This window comes from Daucus carota, chromosome 9 (assembly GCF_001625215.2).
Source record: "Daucus carota subsp. sativus chromosome 9, DH1 v3.0, whole genome shotgun sequence".
In the NCBI taxonomy this organism is placed as follows: Eukaryota; Viridiplantae; Streptophyta; class Magnoliopsida; order Apiales; family Apiaceae; genus Daucus; species Daucus carota.
The window spans coordinates 6,616,668-6,644,148 of record NC_030389.2 but is presented as its reverse complement, the minus strand read 5'-3'; the positions used below and the strand labels follow the sequence as shown (position 1 = coordinate 6,644,148).

General features: G+C 34.9%; 4 protein-coding genes across 5 annotated transcripts; 2 read left to right on the top strand and 2 right to left on the bottom strand.

The window, feature by feature from the left end:
* Positions 1 to 4,698: 4,698 nt before the first annotated feature.
* Positions 4,699 to 9,117, bottom strand: LOC108200906 (probable LRR receptor-like serine/threonine-protein kinase At3g47570). Its single transcript, XM_064085588.1, has 3 exons — positions 8,591 to 9,117; positions 5,437 to 7,548; positions 4,699 to 5,290 (listed from the first exon to the last, which is right to left on the bottom strand). Exons 1-3 carry the CDS (start codon positions 9,063 to 9,065, stop codon positions 4,908 to 4,910), a joined length of 2,970 nt encoding a protein of 989 aa, XP_063941658.1. The 5' UTR covers positions 9,066 to 9,117; the 3' UTR covers positions 4,699 to 4,907.
* Positions 9,118 to 13,346: 4,229 nt separating this feature from the next.
* On the top strand, positions 13,347 to 15,375 carry LOC108201166 (uncharacterized GPI-anchored protein At5g19250). Its single transcript, XM_017369466.2, has 2 exons — positions 13,347 to 13,459; positions 14,625 to 15,375. Exons 1-2 carry the CDS (start codon positions 13,384 to 13,386, stop codon positions 15,131 to 15,133), a joined length of 585 nt encoding a protein of 194 aa, XP_017224955.1. The 5' UTR covers positions 13,347 to 13,383; the 3' UTR covers positions 15,134 to 15,375.
* Positions 15,376 to 17,576: 2,201 nt separating this feature from the next.
* On the top strand, positions 17,577 to 18,911 carry LOC108201165 (stemmadenine O-acetyltransferase). The gene has a single exon (XM_017369465.1). The coding sequence runs from the start codon at positions 17,577 to 17,579 to the stop codon at positions 18,909 to 18,911; it is 1,335 nt and encodes a 444-aa protein (XP_017224954.1).
* A 1,211-nt stretch (positions 18,912 to 20,122) lies between these two features.
* LOC108202273 (putative B3 domain-containing protein At5g66980) lies at positions 20,123 to 23,101 on the bottom strand. Of its 2 annotated transcripts, none has more exons than XM_064084933.1 (4): positions 22,915 to 23,101; positions 20,891 to 21,176; positions 20,771 to 20,803; positions 20,123 to 20,548 (listed from the first exon to the last, which is right to left on the bottom strand). In XM_064084933.1, exons 1-4 carry the CDS (start codon positions 22,999 to 23,001, stop codon positions 20,445 to 20,447), a joined length of 510 nt encoding a protein of 169 aa, XP_063941003.1. In that variant the 5' UTR covers positions 23,002 to 23,101; the 3' UTR covers positions 20,123 to 20,444. The 2 variants fall into 2 exon arrangements, with proteins under 2 accessions (XP_063941003.1, XP_017226152.1); XM_017370663.2 differs by having other exon boundaries at positions 20,130 to 20,548; positions 20,771 to 20,817.
* Between the last annotated feature and the right edge of the window lie 4,380 nt (positions 23,102 to 27,481).

Sequence of the window (27,481 nt, the reverse complement as noted above, 5' to 3'; positions counted from 1 at the left end):
TAGCAAGATTATACACTCTATAAGCACGACTTGTTAAGGAATAACCCAAAAATATAGCTTCATAAGATTTAGAGTCGAATTTACCATCCCTATCAATGGTTTTGAGTACGAAGCACTTAGATCCAAAGACTTTGAAGTAGCTAATATTAGGCTTCTTTTTCCTTATCAGTTCATAAGGAGTCTTGTTGAGAATTGGCCTGATAAGCACTCTGTTAAGAACATAGCATGCTGTGTTGACAGCTTCTGCCCAGAAACTTCTTGGCAGCTTGCTCTCCTGCAGCAATGTCCTAGCTGTTTCTTGTAAGGACCTGTTCTTACGCTCTACAACTCCATTTTGCCGAGGTGTACGAGGTGCTGAGAACTCATGTGAAATTCCTCTTTCTTCACAATAAGTAATGAAGTCTTTTTGGAATTCACCACCATGATCACTTCGAATACCTACAAGTCTTGTATCTAGTTTGTTCTCAAGCAACTTGATTAGTTTCTCAAATTCACTAAAAGCACAATCTTTAGTACGCAAGAATAATACCCAAGTGAATCTAGAATAATCATCAACAATAACAAAGGCATATTGTTTACCTCCAATACTCTTATAAGCTTCGGGACCAAAAAGATCCAAGTGAAGAAGCTCTAAAGGTTTAGAAGTAGATACCATTTTCTTTGCCTTATGTGGAGTCCTTGTTTGCTTTCCCAATTGACAAGCAGAACATGTCTCCATCTTAACATACTTAAGCTTTGGTAATCCTCGAACAAGCTTCTTTGCTGACAGCTTGCTGAGATGATCCATATGAGCATGTCCAAGCCTTCTATGCCAAATATCTGGATTATTATCCACAGCTGCTAAACAAACACCTGCCTCCTGTTCTTCAAAGTTCAAAACATATATATTTCCTTCTCGTTTTGCAACTAGAGGAGTTTTGTTAGCACCAACAAGTATAGTACATTCATCCTTACCAAAGTTAACAATATGACCATCATCAAATAACTGACTTATACTAAGCAAGTTATAAGTAAGACCTTTGACATATTGTACCTTGTTAATAGAAATGATACTATTACCTATAGTTCCCTTGCCAAGAATAGGAAGAGTTTTGCTATCACCAATTGTGACACGTCCACCCTTCTTCATCTTCAAGCTTAGAAACTGAGATTTGTCTCCACTCATGTGCCTAGTGCATCCACTATCCAATATCCATTGATTTGGCTTTACTTTAGACACGAGACAAACCTACAAAACAAACACAAAACACTCAACGTTTTGGTACCCATATTTTGTTGGGTCCATCAGTGTTAGTTGATAAAACATATAGAACATTAAGATCAGATTTCTTGATCCACATTTGGACCACTTTAGAACTCTTCTTCCATGTTCTTCTGGTCTTATCAGCATACTGTTCTGGAGCTGTCTTCTGTCTGTTTCTGTTGTCAGCATACTGCCTGTGAGCTGACTTCCTTTTCCAGCTTGCTGATTGAGTATTCTTCATTGGACAATTATTAGCAAGATGGCCCTTCTTTCCACACTTGTGACAAGTCACCCAAGGCATGGCATAATTGTATGGAATGCCATTTTTCCCTTCATATTTCATTGAAGATGTGGATGTAGAAGCTGCACCAATGCCTCCTTTATCATGAGAACCTTTAGCTTGTTTCATCATAGATTTGAGACTTTCTTCTCCTTGAACAAACTTTCCCATGGCTTTCTGAAGATCTTTGACTTCTTGCTCCAATGATTTGATCTTTTCAGCTTGAATAGAGATTTCGGCTAAGCTTTGAGTTTTGCTTAACTCGAATGCCTCCAAGCTTGCATCCTTAGCTTTAAGATCTGCTCTCAGCGAGCTGAGTTCCTTCATGAGTGTATCATTCCTTCTTTGGATTTGCATGTTGTTCCCTTCAAGTTGTGAGATCTGTTCCTTGAGGGTAGCAATGATTCCACTACTAGCTTTGGCACTCTTTTCGTTCAAGAAATCACCTATGACTTTCTTCAAATGAACATTTTCTTTCTCGAGCTCATAATTCTCATTCTTAAGATCAATGAGTTCCATTATTGATAAACAACTCTTATCCTGCATGGTTAGTTCACAAGTAGTTGTATCAATAGTATGTAATTCAGAATTAATAGAGTTTACCTCACTGTTAGTGTCCGTATCTGAATCCGTTGTATCAATTGAGCCATCGAGACCAACAAGAGCCAAATTCACCATCTCATCACTAGAATCATCAGAAGCTGATTCATCCTCATCATCACTCCAAGTTAGAAGTGCCTTGGATTTCTTTTTATTCTTGTAATCAGCTTGCTGTCTAGGCGGCTTTGACTTGTTTTTCAGCTTGTAGCAATCTCTTTTGAAATGCCCTTTCTTGCCACATTCAAAACATGCATCATCCTTTGGATCTTTCTTTGCACCAAAAGCTTTGCCCTTTTCTCGTTTCATTTTGTTTTTCTTTTCAATCATTCTCTTGATTTTTCTGGACATAAGAGCTAGATCCTCATCTGATTCTGTTTCCTCATCTGTTTCCAGCTTGCTGACAGAGGAGTGCAGTGCAAGATTCTTCATTTTCTCTGTTGGCAGCTTGCTGCTTTCTGAGCAGTTAGCTTCAATCTTTGCTTCAAATTGTTCCAACTCAGCAAATATAGTCAGGTGATCCATAGTATCAATGTTGAGAGCTGACTCCAATGCTGTGACCTTGGCACCATATTCGAATGGAGCTGCATTAAGAATATTCATGTTGATTTCCGATTGAGGAATCTTTTTGCCAAGTCTTTCAAGGCTGTTGAGAGTGACTTGGAATCTAGCTTGGCTTTCACGAATGGATTCTCCCTTCTTGATAGCGAAGCTTCCAAATTCTTTCATAAGCTTTCCGAGCTTGACCTTCTTTAGACCTTGTGAGCCTTCATGATACGTCTCCAATGCATCCCAAATTTCCTTTGCTGTTTTGAGAGATGAGACCTTGTCATATTCAGCTTGATTCAGCCCATTGATCAATGTACTCCTTGCTTTTCCATTGGCAGCAACCTTTGATAGCTCGTCCGCTGTGAGAACATCAACGTCCTTGACTTTGCCATCTTTATCAAGATATTCGTAAGGACCTCTTTGCACCACTCTTTGCATTAGGGGATCTCTGGATAGATGAGCCTCCATTTGGCCTTTCCACCAATTGTAGTTGTCAGAACCCGTGAGGAGAGGAGCTCTAAAATCGGACTTTCCCTGAAAGTTATCAGCCATATCGATCGATACTATTCCTGTTACAGAAGTATTAGTACAAACCCAGCTCTGATACCAATTGAAATTACACACCTAGAGGGGGGTGAATAGGTGTTATGGCTAATATGACCGATTTTTAATTGTTACCGAATAGTTATACTGTCACAGACAGCTTGCTGTTAATTTCAGAGTAAACAGTCAGCTAGCTAACAATGCAGATGCAATGCAAAACAGATATAATCAGTAAGCTAACAACACAGAGAATTTTAGCCAGGTTCGACCCCTAACCCTAATGGTCTACGTCCTGGTCCCCTACCAACTGGTAAGAGATTATATTATTAATCAATAATGTTAACAATTACAATGATTCAATAATATAACTCCCTTTATCCCTTGTTCCTGTTATCAGCTTGCTGAAACCCCTGAACCACGAACCAAAAGCTCTCCAAGACCTATACTTCCCAAGTATACTCTTCTAGCTAACTAGTCCCCTTGTTCCCTTGTTTCACAAGCTCGATACACAGCAACAAAACTTTACACTTTGAACAATACAATGTATGAGTGTAATACAACCGAAACTATGAACTCAATATAAATATATAATCAAATATAAGCACTAGAGCTCAAGTAAAGATTTTGCAATGTAAGTGTGTTGTATTTCAGAAGCTTGAAGTGTGTTCTCCTTTTTTTTTTAGAAAACGGCAACCACACTCAAGTATATATATACACAAAGATCCAACGGTCAATTTGCTAACAAATTCCAACGATCTTGTTCCAACCGAACTCACGTATAATTTGTTCTCAATTTGAACGTTTAAACTTGTGAAGATTACTGAGTAAAAAGCGTAGAAACGTTGTAAACAAAACTCAGTAAAACGTTTATATAAAATCCATAATTTGAAATAGGATAGGAGTTGTTAAAGATAAGATCGAAATAGAGATAACCACTCCTACAAGTTAGGAAATCGTTTTTGTTTGAAATACTGATTTAAAACTGAGCTCTAATATTTATATAAGTCATATATAAATATTAAAATCCTTACAAATCGATTCCTAATAAATCTCCTTGCTTTTCGACTTTGATCCTTATCCATTTGTTATTCTGTTCACGCTGTAAGCTCGCTGATAAGCCTGAATGATAACCTGTAAGCTTGCTGACAGTTGAACATAACACTGAAACTTATCAAGCTGTTAGCACATGCCTATATTATTGATAGCTCGCTAACAAGCACCAGTTTTATGCTATTAGCTTGCTGGCAGTGTGATCATCAAAACCTTGAGAGTATCATACTTAAATTATTTCAGACGCATTATTTTAAACAATCAATTATGCGGTGTGCAAATTGCAGGCATCAAGTTTATAGTTAACTTGGCAAAGGAAGTAAATAAGAATAATGCAACATGTGGGAGCATATTATAACAAGCAAACCAAGTAGTAGATATATTAAGCCATGTTTTTATCCTGCTTAGAAACACATCCCAATCAAGAGATAGAAACATAGGAAAAGCAGAGATACAGAGTAGCACAAGTAAGATTCTGAGTTGTCTCTTTTTTTGACAATGCAAGCTTATATGCCTTACAAATTAGTATCTGTTCTAATACTTTTCGGATGAGACAAAGTCGAACCCAGGTCTCCCGGAACAACAGAGGATAAACCCACCACTTGGGCTATCCAACACGTATACACATTTCAACACTCAGATGGGTTACTGCTTGCACTGTAAAAGTTTGTCTCTTGCCACATGTAACTGCTTGATAGCTACACTGATGTCAATGCGGTCTCTCGGAATTTCAACTGAACATAGTATCCCCACTTCAAATACAGATGTCAGGCATGCTGCTACGTTAGCCTTTCTGTGTGAATGTTTTTTTTCCGAACCATCTTCTTCTTCTTCTGTTTTTATTCGTGGGTCAGTGATGTTCATCACGCTTTGCGGGAGTGCTTTCTTCACATAGTCATGAAGATTACTACAATTTTCCAGCAGTGCGCTGCTACATGTCGGTCGTTTTCCTGAAAACATTTCTAGCAGCAGGATTCCGTAGCTATATACATCTCCCTTTGCAGATATCTCAACGCCCATGCCGTACTCTGCAACACTAAAAGGCTAAGACATTGCAAAAATTGATGTTCACACTTATATTAAAATATAGCATTTTTAAGTAGAATATAGCACTGGCCAATCAATAGTGTATAGAGGTAGTAAAATTTGAAGGAAAAATCAGTTCAAATGTCGCCTGGAGGAACATATCCAACTGTACCACGTACACCGGTTGAACTCATTCGTGCTCTATTGATGTCACTTGTAGTAGTAGAAAAGCCGAACCTCGCCAAACCAAAATCCCCAATACGAGCAACAAAACCCTCATCAAGAAGAATATTACTTGGCTTTATGTCAGAATGAATGATACTTGCATGACTGTGATGATGCAAGTAATCCACTCCCAACGCAACATCAATGGAAATATTTAGCCTCTGGAGTAGAGACAAATTTCTTATATTTCCCTGATTGGGAAGACTTGGATGCAACCAGTTGTCTAGACTCCCATTTATCATGAACTCAAAAACCAATGCCCTGAAGTCATTTCCCTTGAAGTCAGTGCTAGAGCATGCTGTGATGATCTTGATAAGATTCCGATGACGAACGCTCCTCAGTGTTTCACACTCTGCCAAAAAATTCTTGCTTGCTCCATGTACTTCAACATTTAGTACCTTGATAGCAACTATATGTTCAATTGATTCAAGAGTTCCTTCGTAAACGGAGCCGTATTTTCCTTCACCGATCAAATTGTCCGGAGAAAACTCATTTGTAGCTCGTAGAAGGTCTTGATATGAAAATCGGGGATATCGATCATCCTTCAATACTGGGACGGGTTCATTCAACTTCTTGGAGTTTCGACGTCGATAGAAAATTAAGGCAATGCATGCAAACAAGAGACCAAGGGGTACAAGAACTGCAATTACTATTATCCTCAAGGCAAATGCTTTTTTCTTATTCCTCGAGACTTTTCTAGGACAAGCATGCAAATGCAATACTTGAATACCTCCACAAAGCTCCAAATTTCCAATAATTGAAAAGGCACTAACATTTGAAAAAAGACCTTCTTCAGGAACTTCACCTTCAAGTTTGTTGTGTGACAAGTTAAGAAATATAATTTGCCGAAACCCACCAAAATAGTTTGGAATACTCCCAGAGATATTGTTATTGGAAAGATCAAGGAATGCGAGATTTTTCAAAATTTTGAAAGATGATGGAATTTTACCTTGCAAAAGGTTTCCTGCCATATATAGTTCTTCCAACATCAAACATCCATCGAGAGTAGCTGGTACATCTCCTATTAGTTTGTTGTATGAAAGATCTAATACAGACAAATGTTTCAAGCTTCCAATATTGGGTGTAAGTGGGCCGGAGAATAGATTTCGGGACAAATCAAGGTAAACACAAGTGGAAATGAACACAATTTCGTCAGGTATTGCACCTCTAAGTCTGTTGTGAGCCAGCGATACTTCCCCTAGAGTTGAGATGTTAAACAATTGAGTAGGTATGCTTCCTTCGAGCTGATTATTTTGTACAGCGAGAGCGAATAATTGAGTAATGTTGCTGATGGAAGTTGGAATTACTCCTGAAATGTTGTTTCCACTCAAATATAGACCACCTAACTTTGATAGCTTTCCAATTGATTGTGGAATGCTCCCCGTTAAGAAGTTGTCTCTGAAATCAAGATATATCAAGTTGACAAGTTTCTCAATTTCAGGAGCTATGCTTCCGTATATGGAATTATCCTGCATATACAAGCGTTCCATAGTAGTGGAGAGATTTGCAATGGAATTAGGGAGCTCCCCCCTTAAACTACTCTCGTGTAAGTCCAATTCGTTTAGTTGGGTGCAATTAACCAGGGAATTGAAAAATTTCCAGTCATTAGGCAGAATATTATCTCCAAGAGGATTAAAACCCAGATCTAGAATTTGAAGATTAGGAAGGGTACCCAAATTGTTTGGTATAGGCCCAGTAAAACTGTTGTTCTGGACATCAAAAAGAACGAGATTGGACGCATTAACAATTGATGGTGGAAGTGGCCCTGAAAATCTATTTTGCGAAGCATAGAGCCCTTGCAAGTTTGGAAGGGTTAGGCCCAAATATGATGGAAATGATCCTTTTAATACATTATTATTTAGACCAAGTATATAGAGGGATAAAATGTTGTAAAGTGGGAGGGGAACCATACCCGACAAACTATTTACTTGCAAATCAAGAATCTCTAATTTTGCATGATGAGACAGTTCCACAGGTATTTCCCCGGTCAGATAGTTAGTACTTAAAAGAAGACGACGAAGGGATGATATATTCCCTATCAGGGACGAAGCTACATAGGGGCCAGAAGGGGCCATGGCCCCCCTAGGGTTTCCCTAATATTATAATTTGTATTATATAAATTTGAGAATAATTATATTTTACTTGTATATTTATATAAATATAAAAATTTGGCCCCCCTAAAAAAATATTTCTTCATTCTTAATAGATAATTAACATTGTAAGATGAAGTGTTAATTTTTAGATTTCTCTAGTTTATGTATTAGACTTAATATATAAATAAAAATAAACAAAAATATGGATATATATACAATTATACTATTTAAGAAAAAGATCGTGAATTGTGATATGTGATAAAGGTAAACGTCAATATAATTCTTTTACAAAATTAAGAATTTTTGGTGGAGGTCTTTCTTATCTGAGAAACTTATACCTCATTTCTTCATTTTCGTAGAATAAAATTGATCCTCGTGCATTATCAGTTTTTTAATTAATATTAATATTTGTCTACTCATCGTCAATTCAAATTTCATCATCCAGGTAATAGTTTTACTTGTTTAAACTATAGTTTGTCATCTTCTAAATAATTATAATATTTTTTTTTGTAAGGTTAATAAACATAATATTTAGTTTTTAGATATTGTAAAAATTTTACTTACTCTTGTTTAAAATACAATATCATTTTTTTAAAGTACAATTTCATATAATGTGTGTTACTTGCTAATTAAAGATTATCGTATAATTTAGAGTTATTATGATGAGTTTTCTGATATTTTATACTCTTATATATCTAAAGAAAAAAAGCTAAATATTTTAATTGACACAACTATATATTTGATTTTCTGGTTTAAAAGAACGCAAGGTTCTACTATAATTTTTTTACTAGTATTTTTGTATTTATTTTATATTGTGTTGATGAAAAATTTCACTGTGTCGAAGAAATTTTTTTGGCCCCCCTTATAGATGTTTGCTGGCTTCGTCCCTGTTCCCTATTGAAGGTGGAATGGATCCATCAATATGATTGTGTGTAATACCAAACGCAGCAAGCTTAGTCCAAGAAGAGAAAGTGGGTAGTTTACCTTGAAGATCATTGCCATCCATATTGATGTATCTGATATCTCTGCAATGACGCAGATTGGCAGGAAATCCACCTTGAAAAGAGTTGTTTCCCAGATTAAGATATTGCAGGCGTACCAGTCGGCCAATTTCATTTGGAATCAAGCCATGAAAACGGTTTCTGTGGAGGGAAATTGACCTTAGAAGTGAGAGGTTTCCAGTGTGAGGAGACAATGTACCCCCCAAGTCTAATGAGGAGAGGTTGAGTGCTGTTACCCTCTGTCTTCTGCGGCTGCATGTAACGCCTGCCCAATGACAGAAGTGGATAGAATTGTTCCATGAGTTTAGCACACCAGACGGATCATCTGTTATTGAATATCTGAAAGAAAGCAAAGCCTGTTGATCAGTGACATTGTTTGAAAATGAGTATACGAAAGTTGTTGAGGTTCCCAGTACAAAAAAGAAAAGAATGTTGAACTGGAGAAAATTGAAAGTCATGGTTGTACAATTAAGAAGAGAAAATGCTGCATGGGGTGAAGTATTGATAAGGTAAACAACTAAACATTGCACAAAAGGTTTTATAGAGTCAGGGGATGTATACTTGTCAATCAATTTTATATGTTTTGTCTGCAGCAAACGACTCTACAAAGGTCAAGCAGGTTTGGACAAATTATATATAGTTTAGAGTCTTTAGACATACTGAGTAAAAGGGGAACTAATAGCTTCTCTATTACGTTGCGTTTACTTCTTTGTATCTTCTTCTATTTCTTTTTAAATAAAAATTCTACTTAGCCGAAAATATATTCATTTATTATAATGATGAAACCAAAAAAATTAGCACTATTTTCTTTAATTTTCCTGTGGACTAGATATGATTTAGATGGTAGACTATTTATACAACAAGAGATTTTCCTTGTCAGTTGTCTATATATGCAAAAGCCGTGTAGCTTCTGGCAATGGACCACAGGTACAGGTGACTGAATACGAAGTAATACTTGTGATTTGTGAATATATATATAGATGTATTATTCTAGAGGGTCTTACTGAATGAGTCTTATTTTTCAAGACCAGATCTTTTTATTTTTAATTATTTGAGGCACCTATCCATTCATTTTTTTTCCTGAACTGATATGATTACTGATCCCGTTTCTGCAACTTCAGACTTACAATTCTCTCCCTGGGCTTCTTCGACGAAATAAGTAATTGTTTAAGTCATTCATTATTTACAGGTTTTGAGGATACTTGGAGTTCGATATCTGTGGAAGGGGATACAGAAATAACTAACCAGGGAGCGTGGGTAAAGCATTAATAATGGTCAGAACTAGAACAAATTACTGGTAAAGCTTATGATGGTTGTAAACCAATAAGTTGAAAGTCGTTAGTTGTTCTATGAGTACTGCAAGAAAGCTGGGCCGCCTTTCCACTTAATCAGGCATCTTAATAAACATAGCAGCCTAATAATATCAAGGTTTCAAGATCATTTAACTGACAAAAATTGGGGCACATCGAGGCAGACCAAATATCAATTTTAGGGAATAAGTTGCTAGATTAAAGCACGCATTCCTGCCTTGTACAGAACAAGAGAATGCCCATACAGCAGCCAAATGCAAATTGTTTTAAATAAGTACTAACACACGCGTCCAAACTTCTGGTTATAAGAAGATAGAATTATGGGCTATGTTACCCGGACTCTTCATTTTGTCTCGAGTACTAGTGTCGGACACTCGACACTCGGACATGGGTATGGACACTCCGACACTTAGTTTAAGCCAAAAACATGTAAAATTTTCAAATTATTGCCGAGTCCAACACTCCGACACGTATCCATCCATGTTGGACACTTTTAGCCGAGTCCGGGTAACATAGATTATAGGGGTTACATAGGGAACCAGAAGTCCAAAGTAAACGGGGATCAAATATTAGAGTGCAAAATGATCAAAATTGTGTAATTTGAGTTTATATCACCATTCGCCAGAGAGCTTAGACCGCCTCATAATTTTATTCTCTGTATATTAGAGCCCAAGCAGAGATGATGATACGCATGAAATAAAGATGTAAAGTTTATGACTGGTTAAGGTACCAATTTAGAATGATAGAACAAGAACAGTAAGTAACTAATAGAATTCCAAATCAATACAGAAATAGTTATGTTATTGCTAAGTCACCTCTGGATTCCTTGCTTGGAATAATTTAGTTGGCAGTTCACTCCACCAGTTGAACCATGTATATGAGAGGTCGGCTAACATTTTTTCTTCAAGTCCATAAACTGTGATTTCTTTCTTTTCGTAGTCGTGCAAGACGTTATATTCGAATGGAATATTCATGGTGGATTTCAGCTACTGTTCCCTGTATAATGTAAAATGAAGAAATAAAGTAAATGTGGTGTGATGATCATCATCAATTTCTTGCTTCTCCGCTCGAAATTTATCACAAGAGTGCATCTCCAAGAGCTTCCAGTTCTGAAGAACTCTTTTGCCATGATTCCAATGCACTGGGACCTCCTTGTTTAATCCATTTACACCACATGCAAAACATATTGTGCCTCTATAAACTCGAAATATTGCTAGTGGTAACCCAAGAAATTCAATAGAACACTTTTTCAATCGGAAAGTACAATTTGCAGGTATATTAACATCAGGAACCTATAATCTGCAATTTTCTAATCTGTCTAGACAGATGGATGAAGCACAAAAGGTATGCACAAAGCCTTGACAAATCCAGCTAATTTCTGACCTGTTTCAGTAAGAGATTGTTACTAAAGGCCTAACTTTAATTGAAAAATCCTGGCTATGGAGCCCTTTCGCAATATCAAAATCTTCGATATAAATCTTGTCAACAAATACTCATTTGCTGAGACCTAAATGAACTGTTTGTTACAACTGCGTATGTGCATGCAGAAAATGCTAAAACTTCATTAAAACTCAAGAAGTTTATTTACAGAAAAATGTCGAAGGGGATACCCGTGAGTCTGTGACCTTCACCGAAATATTTGTGACCTTCACCCAAGTAAATACGAAAAGACCCCTATGAGTCTGACCTTCATCCAAATAAATATGAAAAGACTGTTTTACTGGGCTTAAAATCTCGGTTTTAAGTCGTTTATGATTTTAAGCCAAAAAAATGTTTTTTTTATAATAATTCAGAAGTCGGTTTGACGTTAGAAATAAAACAGAATTAAAATCAGAAGTTAGTTTGAATTATTTTTTTAAGCGACTTAATTTTTTTTGAACTTTATTGTTGATAAAATTTACTCCTAAATCATAAGTGATCCATAAATCATTTATTATTATTATTATTATTATTATTATTATTATTATTATTATTATTATTATTATTATTATTATAACTCATAAGTCATTAATAAGTCAAAATTATCTAACCATACATTTTGAGCTTATCGGATAAGTAATGTTAAATCATACTCTCTTCGTCTCAGCCAATACTTTACGTTTGGTTTGTGCACGGAGGTTAAGAAATATAATGAAAAAAAAAAGAAAGAAAAGTGGGTGAAGTAGTGGGACCCACTAATTTTTAATGTATAAAAGGAAGATAATTGAGTAAAAATAGTGTGAAAAGAAAGTAAAAGTAGCGTGAAAAAAGAGGAAAAGTTAGATAATGGTGGGACTCATGGACTATTTTTGGTAAGTTTTGAAATGTAAAGAATAGGATGTGACGTCTCAAAAAAAAATCGTAAAGAATTTGATGAGACGAAGGGAATAAGCAACGTTAAGTAATAAGTTATAAACTGGACACTGAAAATATTGATTTCATGAAAGAGTAATTTTTTTATTTGACCGAGAGACATAGTGTTATTTCGATAGGGTTAAGTATCAAGTTGGTCACTGAACCATGTATTACTTCTTTCATTGATATTTTGAAGGTATCATCTTGATCACTAAAGTCGTATAAAATATCAAACGGATACCTCAAAAAATGTGTCGGGCAAGTAAATATTTTTTTTCATTAAGTTCTTCACATTTTTTTTCAACGTTACTATAATCAAATGAAAAGTGGTTAATTCTGGTATCTTTGATAACATATCTAGATTTTTAAAAAAATATTTATTATTTATTTTAAATTTTACAATTATTTAATCTTATTTAAATAACAATATATAGTAAATATGTGTTTGAAAATCTAGATATATTTTTTAAGATACCAGAATTCACCACTTTTCATTTGGTTATAATACCGTTGAAGAAAATGTGTAGAACTTAATGAAAAAAATATTTACATTCTCGACACATTTTTCGAGGTATCTGTTTGATATTTTAAACAACTTTAGTGATCAAAATGATACCACCAAAAAATCAATAAAAAGATGATACATGACCTTCACTTCAATGACCAACTTAATACTCAACCCTATTTCGATACAACCTAATCATAGTAACAATCCATCGTTACGCTAGTAAAGAACTTGCAAATTGAATACGTAAACGCTTTTTTTTTTTTTTGACGATGGAGGCTTATATGTCTTACAAATTAGTATCTGTTCTAATACTATTCGGATGAGCTAGAGTCGAACCCAGGTTAAACGCTTTAATTCAATAAGAAAAGAAAACGAAAAAGAAAACTTCCGTACCAGATAAACACATACCACACGTCCACACGTGAGACGCGGGATACACCAAATAATCCAGCTTCTTTGCATGGTCGCCACGTGCCACTTTAAAGGAGTCACACGTGTTATTTTAGAGCAAAGAGCTGTTCTTTAGTTCACCCACAAAACTAGGTGGTCTGGGTATAAAGGTTCAAGCAGATGTTTATGAGTAACTCGTGTGAATCAAATCTCGAACTCTATCAGCTGTAAGAAATGGCTTCTTTCAAACTTCAGAACTGCTTTGTACTCTTGCTTGATTTGTTCTTGCTTACAGTTCCAGTCCTTTGTGGTATTCTATCTCTGCACTCTCTACTCTCTTTTCGTCTTCTTCATTTTGCAATAACGAAATTTAGTTTATGGATTCTGTGGTTATTTAAGAGCATTATTTGAGATGTTTTACAAGTTTTTTTTTTTTTGGGTTTGTGTCGCTAGTGGAATTATTTAAATTATATAATTCTTAGAGTAATGTTTTCAGGGTGCTGTTTATGTGCAGTCATGACTATAATTAGCTAGATGAATAATGTTTATTAGGTAATTTTACTAATTAATCTGTCACATAATGTGTGAATAATGTTCATCAGGGACTCCCACTAATTAATCCGTTACAGGGTATGTAAATAATGTTAATTTGCAGTCAAAATTAATCCGGTTTGTCATTAGAAACTCAAATAGCACTGACGTTTGGAAGGCTTCAAAAAATAATACTATCAAGTCTCGAAAATGAGGGAGTATAAATTGGTATTTGGTAGTATATAATTTTAAGTGAAAGGCTACAATTTAGTACAAGGACATTCATTAGTATCTGTTCTAATTAAAGTCGATATAGGAGAGAATCTGATTAAAGTCGATATAGGAGAGAATCGTGTCTAAGAGTAGTGCTACATCCACAAAATTAGATATAAAATTTTGCACAAATTGACATGGCGTGGGATGTTTTAATTGGTGCTACTCATGCATATGCAGGCCCCAATTCAATCAAAACTTAACACATGCTCATTTTGTGAATCATTTTGTATCCAATTTTGTATATGACGCCTTTTTCCATGTGTAATTAAGTCAATATTGGAGAGAATTGGATTCAAGGCCTGCGGGGATGACAAACAGATAGCTCTACAGTTGAGCTAATATCTACGACAAGCAGAAACAGAGCACCACATATTTATCAAATCTAAGTCTGATGTTAATTTAGCTCATTTTGTTCTTTCTTTCATTAATCCATCCATTAAAATTACTTCAAGCTGTGTAAATATGTTGTATGGATTACAAATTCAAGAGTAGCAACACATTGTAGTAATTAAGGGTCAAGAAGGCCAAAGCTTTGTGAATCGAATGGACAATTCGCACTGATGCTACCAGAGTACTATTTTTCGTTTAGTCTCTCTGCAGGCCAATATAATCATAATGTTGCAGCAGCTTGTTTGTAATATATATATCTGCACTTCATTTGTTCGCAGATGAGAAGGATAATCTACTCCAAGGCATTAACAGTTACAGGAAATTGAAAGGCTTACCAGATTTAACAAAAAATGACAAAGCTGGATGCCTTGCTGACGAAATTGCGGACAAACTCGAAAATGAGCCTTGTGCGCGTATAACTGGCTCAAATAGTACTCCACCAACTACACCACAATTCTCGAATTACCCTGAGGCTCTGAAGAAATGTAAAGTAGATGATGCGTACACCAAGGATGGAAAGATATTGCCAGTCTGTGTGAAAAATCGAATTCCAACTCTCGTGCTCACGAACTACACGCAGTCTTCCTATGCGACGTATTTCAACGACTCTAAGTATACAGGAGCTGGAGTCGGACACGAAGATGATTGGACAGTGGTGGTTTTGAGCACAAATACAACTGCCGGGAGTCTAACAAGCGGTGCTGGTGCTGGTGCTGTTTATGGTAACGTCTGTTTTAAGTACCCGATGGTCTTGCTTTTAGCATCGCTACTAGTCCTCGTAATTTAGACAAGCCTACTGATCGTATTCTGCAGTATTCGTGAGGGATGTTTGGCATTCTGTAGTTAGCTGCCTTGGTGAAACTATTATGTCTTCGTGATGTTCTCGTTTTTATTTTTCATCATCTGACTGCTAAGAAAACTTCTGGCTGTAGTATCCTGAAGTCCATTTGGCTCATGTTTGAGTTTTAAGATTTGCATAACTTTCTCCTTGTTTCTGTTTCAATATAAACATAGGTGAGTGTTCTGTCTTAAATCTATTGCATATCGTCGATTTGTTCAATTCTTCTAAATTTTATGATTTCAAGATAACGTGTGTAATGAAAGAACAGAGATACTTAAAGTAGTATCAAGTTAAATTTCAGATTTTTTTTCTGGCACAAAGTTAAACTTCAGATCTATTTCTTATCTACTCTGAAAGGGTGCTCGCGGGATCTCTTATTCAACATACAACATATATATCTAAAATGTTTAGCATTTTTTAACCGCTGGACGAGTAAAATGAAATATTTGGTTGTCAGCGTTTCTTTAGCTAGAAGATCAGAATGCAGTAAATTTGACGGAACATTTCACAAGTGAAATCCCTCCATGCAAAAGGCATTGGAAACATCCATTTCACAAGTGATCCAATTTTCCATAACTGCAACGGCAAGGAGTGTTCTTGCGGTGATTAGTTTAGCAACAGGAGCGAAAGTTTCTGCAAAACCTATCCTATATTGTTGATGACAACCAAGAACTACCAATCTTGCTCTATGTTTGTCTATACTACGATCTGGCAGAAATTTGGTCTTAGAAATCCATTTGCAACCAATAGCCAGTTTGATTATTCTCAAGTGAATCCAACCTCTTGGTCCATGGCATTAATTGAGAGCGGGCTATTGAGGAGTGCAAACAGCCCAGCTGAACAGGGCTTTCAAATTTTTAGGTTTTTTTGGCCCATTTTTATGTGAGTAAAAACTAGAAATAGGGCTCATATCAAAACTTTCCATCTTTGAAATTTACACCTTCTTTATGGAAAATATATCATCTCTATATTTTTTTATTAATATCTTCAAGTTGTTCTTGTATGAAAAAATTATTATTATAAAAAAATTAAATTTTTAATATTATATTATGGGCCCAATCCCTGAAATGTTAAGACGGGCCTGCACTTATTCACTCTGGTTTTTGAGTAGAGGTTTTGAGTGTCAAGGGGTCTGCAATTTTTGTCAGTGTGGACATGAAACAATAAAAAGATTGAGTGATGTCTTTATCAATTCCTATGAATCATCACTCTTCTAGATCGGAGGAATATGAGGTCCGAAGATTCGCCAACTGCTGGTGGCTGAGAATCATCAGTTTCTAAAGAAATAAGGTCATTGTGGTTGAGATGTAATAACTTCCTGGAGACTCGGAGAGTGCTGCATAACATACAAAATATATTAGACTTAATAAGATGTATTGATTTCATAGTCCTCTACATATTAGTCAAAATGTCATTGTCCTCAAATGTTGCTGGTTAATAAAGAAGCCGGTGCCTTGCATGGGCTTGCGCTACTAGTTTGAAGTGACGAGATCATAAGATAACATAATTTATGATTTGAAGATACTATAGATTACTAGAAGGCTGAAGTAGTATTAATTTAACTTCAGATAACTATATAGAAAGAAGCAACATGCAAACTACACCTTATATTATATTTATATTATGCGAGGTCCTTGATATCTTGCAAACAAATCATCAGTCATCTTTCTCACTTCACTCACAAACATTAATAAAATAATAGTAATCATTCAAATCTCTCAATAAAAAGAGGAAGGCTTGAGAGATCTTTACAAAATAGAAAGTTCATATATAACTAAGAGACATCAAGGAATTTATATATCTTGACTGCAAGCTGTGGGAAGATTCTGATAAAGTAAGAAATAAGTTGTTTGTTTTATTTTATTTTATATTTCAAGTGTTCGCTTTAGGTACTGCTTGGGGTTGCTGTTGTAGACAGCAACAACGGTTTTTTGCTGAAAAGCAGGTGAACAACTGCTTGGTAAATCTAAAAACAGCTTTTCTGAACAGCAGCTTTTAGCTAAAAAGGTGATTTTAGAAAAAGCATGTCCTCCCATGCTTTTGAAAAAAGCTGTTTTTAGCTTTTGCAGGAAGCTGTTATAAATTTTATTATCAAACTCACCAAAAAAAATATTTTGTATATTATACTTCAAAATAAGTAAGTGTTAAAAAAATTACCAAACAGTGATTTCTACCACAACACTTTTTTACCAGCATTTTTTTTTACCGCACAACAACTATTGCATATGTGTTGGAACAATATATAACTTACAGACATGATTTAATTCTTTCAGTTATAATCTTTCTTTGTATGAGTTTGAATTGTACCTAAGTAAAGGGAAACGAATATCTGCCCAAGTCTGAAGCTACGTACTCATATTTTGATATTAGTTGTTTCATGTTGCAGACTATGGTGGATGAAGCTGCAGATAGTCTGGACAAGTTGGTTGTTCAAACTGCTTCAGAAGAGAACATATTACCTTCCTCTCCGACGCCAGACCACTTGAGAATATTTAAGCTCTCTGTTCTTGACCAAATTATATTTAATTTTTACATTCCTTTAACTTTGTTCTACCTCAACAATAACACCAGCGATCTGAGTTCAGTCATTTTGAACAGATCAAAAATCCTTAAGCACGCATTGTCCAAAACCTTATCCCGGTTTTATCCCCTTGCTGGAAAGATAAAAGATACTCACCACATAGAGTGTAACGACGAAGGAGTTTACTATATACAGACACAAGTAAACACACATCTCACAGATTTTCTCGGTCAATCTCCAGGTCCAGGAAATGAGATACTCAGCCTACTTGTTCCCCAAAATGCCAAGGAATCAGCAAAAGGAAGTTATGTTCTCATGATTCAGGAAAACGTCTTCAGTTGTGGTGGAGTTGCTATTTGTGCGTGCATCAATCACAAATATGTCGATGGAGACACATATACGTTGTTCTTAAGGCATTGGGTAGCTGCAGCCCGAGGATCTGCAGAGACAACTTATCCAAGTTTCCCTGCACCAACATTGTTTCCTCAAATTTCTTCTCTCAATTTTCCTAATCCGGATTGGTTTGGAAAATCCGAGTTTGTGTCTCAAAGATTTGTGTTTGACAGCTCACATTTAGCAGCACTCAAGTCGAAAGCAATGAGTTCTACATCAGAAACTGCACCAACTCGATTTGAAGTTGTAGCAGCCTTGTTATGGAAATGTTATGCTAAAGCTGCTTACAAGTTGAGCAATAACTCTCTGGAGAAGCCTTTTGTTTTAGGCATGTTGATCAATCTTCGAGGAAAGAACTGCATTCCAAAAAATGCTGTAGGAAATCTCGTTTGGACTGGATTAGCAGAATGCAAGCTTGTTACAGATCTAGACGATAATTTCATAGTAAGTCAAATACAGAAAAGCAAGGCAGAAATCAACGACGACTTTTTTGAAGTTCTAAAGGGAGATACTGGACTTGCCACAATTCTTCATTATACAGAAATGATTATGAAATCTCAAGAAGTATGTTTTCCACTTCTGATCACTAGCATGTGTAATATGGGCGTTTATGAACATGATTTTGGAGAGGGGAAACCGACATGGTTCTATTACGGAAATGTGAATTTGGTGAATTTCATCTCTTTGTGTGAGACAAGAGTAGGTGGTGGCTTGGAAGCAGTGGTGTCCTTGAAGAAAGAAGAAATGGCCATCTTCGAGAATGATCCTGAATTGCTCGCCTTCACTACCCTCAACCCTGCTCCTCTGTGATTTATATATATTGCTTCCAAGGTTCACCAATGCTATGTGATTTATATTGTAATATAATACAGTGCTTTGCCTACTTGTTATTGTTGTGAGTTTTCCTAAATGTATGTTTTCGAAGTTCCGTAAACAACAAATGTAGTGATGCTTTTGCAAATGAAAAACACGTTCTTGATCATATTTCACTAATGCATCATATTCCATTGATCTTGTTCTATTCCTACTATGACACCAGCAACCTGAGTTCTGTCATTTTTGATAGATTAGAACTTTTAAAGATAACATTGTCTCAAACCTTATCCCAGTTTCATCCTATCGCGGGAAAGGTTAAAGATGTGTTTCAAATTGATTGTAATGACGAAGGAGTTTACCACATTGAAGACACAGATAATTATATCTCTAGCAGATTTTCGCAGTCAATATCCAGGGGAAAATCTTTTAATCTAGCTATGGCAATCAATCTTCGAGGAAAAAACTGTGTGCCAAAATATGCTTTAGGGGAATCTCATCTGGCATGGGATCGCAGAATGCAAGCTTGCTACAGATCTTAAACATACTTTCTTTTATATCATATAAGAAAGAGCAAGGCGCAAGTCAACGACGACTTTGTTGAGGTTACAAAGGGAGATGCTGGGGCTTCTACAGTTCTTAAATGATGATGAAGTCTCATTCTGTTGTCATCACTACCATGTGTAACATGGGTGTGTGTGAGCTGAATTTTATCTCTTTATGTGAAACCAGACTAGGTGGTGGCATGGAAGCAGTGATGTCCTTGAGCAAAGAAGAGATGGCCATTTTCGAGAATGATCCAGAACTGCTTACCTTCATTTCCTTGAACCCTGCTCCTCTATGAAGTTAATCTATTTCTCTTGTTATATTTTTGTGATCTAACGCAAAAATTTGCTTGCTTTTTAGGTACAGTCTGTAAACTCCAATGAAGTTGGGGTGATTAGATATTCCTAGTTTTCTAGTGTTTACATGGTCTGTGTTTAAGATCAGGTGTGTTTAAGATCAGGTAATGGGCAAAACAAGCAGCTTGATTATTATACCAGAACTAGTCCTTGAATAAGTTCTATTTTACGCTGCAAGCTTTTCTGAGAATCAAGTTTTTTAGGCACTAAAGTATTACAGAGGGATTTGTTAGCAAGGCCTCACGCAGGTTTCTCTAGTTCGCAACTTGGTGGGTGGTGTACGTAAAATATGCTCATGTGACTAGTATTGTTGTAGTATGTGGTTCGAGACCGGTTGCCTATATAGGGTGTTTGTTAAAAAATGGAGTTAATTTGAATTCTAACAATCTTGAGTCTTTGTGATACAATTAAGAAGCGTTATATGTTCATTATGATATCAAACTAATTTAACTAAGATGAATTTCCCTAATTGAACATGCTATTTATAAAAGAAGTGATTTATTTTCTAGAGATATCAACTGTAAAAGAATTATCATGTTCAGAGATCAACTGGAAAGTAAGGATATCGTCTGCTTTCACCTCGTTGTCCATACAAAATTGCCTCAGACCTCCCCCAAATCTTGGCTTGTCATTTACATCTCCTGTGAAGTTTACTACCCACGAATCTTCTGCAATCTTTAACGTGCACTTTGTCTTCTTGTTCAAGAGCTTTGCGAGGTCTCTTGGTATGTTCTGTAAAACAGTTGGAGGGAAAAAATGGGAACTGGTAATTTCAATAATGCGATTTAATACTTTACAATGACTAATCAAAGTGAAACATAACTTTTCACTGTTCCATTAAATTTAGTGGATACTGAAGTGATTGAAATATTAAACTCCAGGGATATAAATTTAGAAGTGTATGTGAAATATACACACCACACTGTCATGATATAGAAAAGTTTTGGTATTTACCACATATGTGAGGTAAGCTGGCCGGATATTCACCTGAAACGTGTTGCCTGAAGGTCATTCACATCATTAGAACGTGCAATATGTGGATGCTTATTCTAATTTATTATAGATTTTACTTACAGATATTTTGTATTTCGCCAGCATTAGAATCTTGAATTTTTCTGCGACAACCATTTTTGTCCCATATACCTACGTGGAACTTCAAGTTTCCAATGTAAGAGAATACCAGAAAGTCACCTTCAGCCAAAGCACTATCTTTCACAAATTCTGGCCAGCCATTCTCGAGCTGCAAGAGGTTATCATGAACCTCTTTCACTGTAACATGCCATGTTTTACCACTGCTCTCAAGTAGGTAGTCGGAAGGGAAGACACCTTCTAATTTCTTATTAAATGTTGGTGGTATTTTCTACACGAAAAAATAAAGCAATTCAGAAAGACTAAAAAGGTAAAACTAGAAAAGTGGAAACATAAATTTAATCAACCAGCATAATGAACGGTTACAGTAAAACCAAACAGACTAGTAAGAATAGGCAGTATGTACATTTGTGCTAGCAATCATAACACCAATCAATGAAACGAGTCTTAAACTGTAGGCACAATATGATTAGAGCAGTGAGCTCATTATTAAGTGTATTTTCCAGGTTTGGAGTAACCATAGAGCTAATCTACAACACTGTCAAGGAATGTTACAAGTCATGATGAGGGTACAGAAAGTCACAATCCCAAGTCTTGTAAGTATTGAACAAGCTTTAATTTTCTACTGTGATGTAGACTTCATAATTACCGATGACTATTATGTATACTAATTTCTGAATCAATCTTTTTACAATTTGATTAAAAATAATCTACAACTGGATAGCCTAACCTCCTTTACTCTAGAATTGTCTCAGAATGGATACTATTCTATGAGCTTATAAGCATTACTCAAAAATTTACAACTGTAGTTAACTTAATTCTTTCTATGATTCCTTGATGACAGAACTAAAACAATGTTGGCTTTTTTTACTTTTCCACTACCGTTATATATGTTATAGCAAAAATAACTTACACTCAGATTTGTTTCTCTGTTGTTCAGACTCCGGAGATTTGCTTCAAACATAATTCTTATAATTTATAAACAAAGCTTTTCACAATATTTGCGACTGAGAATAGAAATATATGCAATCTATAGCTTAATGAGCAGCTATCAGTTATGTGTGTTTGTGCATCTATGTGTATGCTTTTGTGCAGAGTTTGATTTCAGTGTCTGTTGTGTCTGAGTTTTTTTTTTTTTTTGACAAACTGTGTCTGAGTTTAATGCAATTAACTAGAAGCTATTTTGACATCAAGGACAAAATAAGGAGGGATGCCAATTTCAGCTATGCAGGCTTCATTAATTATTCATTAAGAATGGACTAATGCCTGTAATCCAATTAATTATTTGGATATGCAGGCTTAAAGACGATTGTGCTGGAAACAAGATACATATTGTAAACGCATAACCCACAAGCAATTACATTCCCTCAACCAATTGTTCAACTAAATTGATAGGGTAAGGACAGAGCAACTAGTACCGTAAACTACCCATAAAGCGAGAAAAGGTAAATTATGTCCCTCTATACTTATTCCACTTTCTTCTCTCAATGTAACAAAATCCCTGCATGTTCTTGGTCTCCAAACCTTAGATATATTAAGAACATACTACTTGGTTCTCGCTTCTTTTGCAAATAATAAACAAGCATATATATACTTAAGAGCATCTCCAACCCCAAAAACCCTTAGCTAAAATTTCTTATGTGGCATCTAGGTAGCGTCTAGATGGCATTTATAGAGATTAAATTATAAAACTCCAACCATCCATCCTCTTAGCAAACAATATAGCCAACCACATTTGGTTGACTATATCTGTCGAACCAAATGAGTCCTTATGTATAATTTTACATAAACATAATTATAGATAATCCCATTCGAGCACATACATTTCCCCTTAGCAAAAAATGTACCTAATGAGTTTAGCCAATCAATATAGTCAACCATTATACATATTCTCCTTGGAGAGATGCTCTAATGGCAGCTAATCCCGCGAATGTTAGTAGCATATATAAAATCCAGCCAGATCGCATATGCATATATCAAAAACTTGTGACTATATTAGAACAACATACCAGATGGTCAGATGACTGTGCAGGGAAAAAGATTATGCGAAACTCAGGAGATGCATCGTATATGTTTGCTTCAGTTAGAGCCTTCATCTTCTTTTTCTCTCCCTCAAAACTCTACAAGTAGCATTTAACAATATGAAAACATCTTCGTGGAAGAGTTTATGTACATTACAGCTTTCCAAATTTGAAATCTTAATTGCAGGAATTACCCTTAATTACATACCGTTTTTACCTTTTATATCTCTGCATCAAATTTTTCAGTATTTACTAGGCTACACACGTTTATTTTAATATATAATAATATATAATTTGTTATTATATTTTTATATTAAATATTAATTTATAGAATCATAATAAAAAAAGTCAAATTTTAATATATAAAATATATCATGATTATAATAGAAATTTTAATATTAAAAATTAATTTGTAATAAATAAATATGTCACGCTTCACAACTGTATTATAGTATTTTTCTAAACAGATTCACGAAAATATAAATATTATATAATATTATAGATTAATCAAAATAATATATCATATTTTTGATCTATATATGAATAATTGATTTATTATATTTCATATAATTTAAACTACTTATATATGTTTACTGGATTGGGGGTTTTAGGTGTGCTTTGCAGTTTTAAATTTATGTATTATATATAATATATTTAATTACAAAAATTTTAAAAAATATATTTAAATAATTATTGTTATTTTATTTTAAAATTATATGAACAATTATATATATAGAAATAATATTCACATTTGTTTTTATAATATTAGAATTTATTTGATTGATGTACACTTATAAAAATCATGTTTGCTCTTTATAATGAACGGTTACAGTAAAACCAAACAGACTCGAATTTGTGCCGGCAATCATAACAGCAAATAAATGAAACGAGTCTTAAACTGAAAAAGTGAAAGAGTAGGCACAATATGATTAGAGCAGTGAGCTCATTATTAAGTGGGTGTTTGGCAACCCATTTTAAGCCGGACTTCTCGGCTCGGCTTATAAGTTAGAAGCACTTATTCGTAGCGTTTGTGTAAAAAGTCAATAAGCACCTATAAAAAGCTAGGAATGCTAGCTTTTGTTTCAGGACTTCTACTTATTTCCCAAACACTTTAATCACTTGTAAGTTTTATCTTGTTTCTAACTTCTACTCCACTTATTTATTTTAAGCAATAAGCACTTATTTTAAGCTTAACCAAACGATACCTAAGTGTATTTTCCAGGAAACTCAGGAGATGCATATGTGTTTGCTTCACTTAAGGCCTTCATCGACTCTTTAACAATTTGAAAAAATTTGGGTGAAAGAGTTTCTGTACGTAACTACGTTACAGCTGGAAAGCTGAAATCTTAATTGTAGGAATTACCCTTTACATATCGCTTTTACCTTTACTTTTTCGATGTAGTTTTATATTTCTACATCAAATTTTTCTGTATTTACTCTAAACATGTTTATTTTAATATTCTGTAATTTTTGTTATTTATATTTTCATATAAATATTATTTTATAGAATCATAATATAAAAAGTCGAATTTTAAGATAAAAATTGATCATGATTTTAATAGAAATTTAAGTATTAAGAATTATTTTGTAATAAATAAATAAGCCACGCTTCCCAACTATATTATAGTATTTTTCTAAACAGATTCACGAAAAAATAAATATTATATAATATTATAGATTAACCAAAATAATATTTCATATTTTTTATCTATATATGAGTAATTGATTTATTTTATTTCATATAATTTAGTGTACTCATATATGTTTACTGGATTGGGAATTTGATATTGCATAGTATTTTTTCACGTAACGTAGAATTTCCAAATTTGTCTTGTTTATTTCGAATTGTTTTCTCTTCAATTTTCACTTTCGTTTCGATTCTTTGGATCTCTGTCAGTAATTGTTTCCCTTAAATTCTCCATTTCTCCGGGCTTTCCGATTCCAACAATTGTTTTAGGGCCTTTCTTCCACCAAATACCGTCTCGTCATTACAGGAAATTGAAACTTTTGCTTCAAATAGTTTGGCTAGCTCATTCTCCAACTGTTTTCTAAGTCCAAAAATTTCTGACATGTCCTAAACAAAATATGACTCCTACTTACTCGAATGTGATCGATAAGATTTTATTTTCCCTGCACTTGATCTTTGATTTATATGCAATTTTAAAGTTTTAAAAATTTTGATTATAGTTTTAGGCTCGATTCAAATTCCCTGAGAATATTATCGATTCATGGACTGTACATATCTTGTTTTATCCTCCCAGGTAGTTCGCTATACACAGACGGTGTCCTGTTTGAAATATATTCTGCAAATGTAAGCAAGTACTATGGTTTTCACTTGTCAGAAATACTAAGGGCCTGTCTGTCACACCTGAGGTAAATCTATGGCTTTCTGTAACAAAAAAATCTAGCAAAATCTGATAACGTAAAAGGGTTTGTCTGGTGTGTGTCCATGAGCACATGCTAGGCAGCACACCATAGAAAAACCGAACATAAAAAGAAAAGTTGGGAGAATTAAGGCTATTAGAGCATCTCCAACCATACAAAACCTTTAGCAAAAAGGTGAGTTTTCATTCCAAATATAAAAGTTTTAGCCAAGCTGTTGAAAAAATCACACTCCAACCACATGAATCTGTTGTCTATAATTTTAGCCAACCTCCTATGGTTGGCTATATTTGTCGAACCTCTACAGGCCTGTAAGAAAATCTGTAAAAAGATTGCACATCATTTATTACCATATTAAATGATATATTCTATTTTAACAATTTAAAATATTAATAACATACTATTTTTAAATTATAGCCAATCACTATAGCCAATACCATTGAAGCAAAATGTTTTACAGGTTCAGTAAATTTTACATAATGTCTTACAGGTCCAATTTAGCCAACGATTATAGCCAACGCCGTTGGAGATGCTCTTAGAACGCCTTGGCGACTCAAATATCAGATCAGTGTCTGATTGGTTGTCAGATTGACTCAAGTATGGAAACCGTTATCGATATCCAATTATATCTGAATAATGTAAGAAAGAATTCTAAGCATAACAGGTCAAAAAAAAGGTTTCTCACTACTGAAATATGTCATTCTGATCGGTTCAGGTTGTTTGCAACTGATTCAGAACTCCATGAGCATATTAAAGACAGTAAACTTGTAGGGATATGCAGTGCTTCTCAGATAATAATTTGCAACTCTGTATTCAATAAGTATACAACTACACGTTTGGATATATAAACTATGGCACCAATGAATCAAGGCAAAGAACATCTGACTGGTTTCTCTTAGCACTACTTCAGCAAAGGAGCTAGCCTGTACACATCTTTCACTGAGCAAGCACAATTGCACACATATCTACTCATGAATCATGATAATTTATAGGACTTCAGGAAACTATGAAAGGCTGATTTCTCTCGGACCGATACACACATCTTCCCCGGCCTCTTTCTGACAGATAAGTTTGGATCATTGTTACCGGATAATAAGCAGTTAAGCACCACTACAAAAGATGCCCAAGTTAACTGAAGCATTACTTATATATATATAAAAGTTTTCAACCATTGTTCATGACAATGTGGGCTTCATAGTGTACTATAAGCATATAATAATAGAAGATTACTTAACCAAAAATTTGTTCAGAAGTTATCATAAAAATCTGCTTCCAAGACTCAATTCACCTTATCAGAATCCTACATTAGACCACTTGTCAATTTAAAACATAGATTCCCTCATGTTCTTCAACTTTGAAGGTTCCTGTCTTCCTCGGAGATATCTAACATACTCATGTTTTCCAAAAGAGTTGTCTCATTGTTCCGATCAACCACGCGATTAGTCTTCTGTCCAGGAACCTCCTCCTCCTGGCTAGAAATATTCAACAAACTCATGTCTTCCAAAAAATTTGTCTCCAATTTCTTAGGGTACTTACGAACAACACCATCACGGGTTCGAGGAAAGCCGGCATCTACACTTGTTGGATGGCGAACACGAATACAATGAGCCATATAAGTCTTGCTTTTATAAATTCTTCGACAAATATTACAAAACCTTCTCAGGCCAGGCCCTGCCGATTTAAATCTTTTGGTCTTTGCCGCCCTTGGTGCGAAGAAATCTTTTTTATCCATAGCGAACAAGTTATGTAGCAAAAAACAGTCAGAACATCAAAGCTTAGCACTCTAGAAAACAATGGCTTTCTTCTTCTCGAAGAGATTTTCTCACAATCTTGATGTCAGAATCTCCTCTGTTCAACTTTGAAGACATCATAATATGTTTATATAGTCTATAGATTATGGTACAATTCTATATTGAATAGAAAAATATATTTTCTCTAAGACGGCAACTTTCTGTTACCTTATCTGTACACACAATATTGCTTCCGTGGCAACCACGTATAATTTTTTTGAGCGAGGCCTTTTCTCTTTTATTCTGCGCTCAAAATTTTTTGATCGGAAAACAAATGGTCGAATCTATTTCTATTTTCGACTAAATAAATTCGACCGGGAATATTTTCGATTGAATTTGGTTGAAATAATTATTTTCGACCGGTTAATTGCGACCGTTTTTAT

Excerpts from the sequence above, each read along its gene's own strand:
- LOC108200906 (XM_064085588.1), bottom strand. The coding sequence starts at position 9,065 with ATGACTTTCAATTTTCTCCAGTTCAACATTCTTTTCTTTTTTGTACTG. Across the intron at positions 7,549-8,590 it reads GGATGGCAATGATCTTCAAG|GGAATATATCATCCCTTCGT; the intron begins GTAAACTACCCA and ends CGTCCCTGATAG. Across the intron at positions 5,291-5,436 it reads AGTTGGATATGTTCCTCCAG|AGTACGGCATGGGCGTTGAG; the intron begins GCGACATTTGAA and ends TTAGTGTTGCAG.
- LOC108201166 (XM_017369466.2), top strand. The coding sequence starts at position 13,384 with ATGGCTTCTTTCAAACTTCAGAACTGCTTTGTACTCTTGCTTGATTTG. Across the intron at positions 13,460-14,624 it reads TACAGTTCCAGTCCTTTGTG|ATGAGAAGGATAATCTACTC; the intron begins GTATTCTATCTC and ends ATTTGTTCGCAG.
- LOC108201165 (XM_017369465.1), top strand. The coding sequence starts at position 17,577 with ATGGTGGATGAAGCTGCAGATAGTCTGGACAAGTTGGTTGTTCAAACT.
- LOC108202273 (XM_017370663.2), bottom strand. The coding sequence starts at position 23,001 with ATGAAGGCTCTAACTGAAGCAAACATATACGATGCATCTCCTGAGTTT. Across the intron at positions 21,177-22,914 it reads CACAGTCATCTGACCATCTG|AAAATACCACCAACATTTAA; the intron begins GTATGTTGTTCT and ends TTTTTCGTGTAG. Across the intron at positions 20,818-20,890 it reads TGGCGAAATACAAAATATCT|GCAACACGTTTCAGGTGAAT; the intron begins GTAAGTAAAATC and ends AATGACCTTCAG.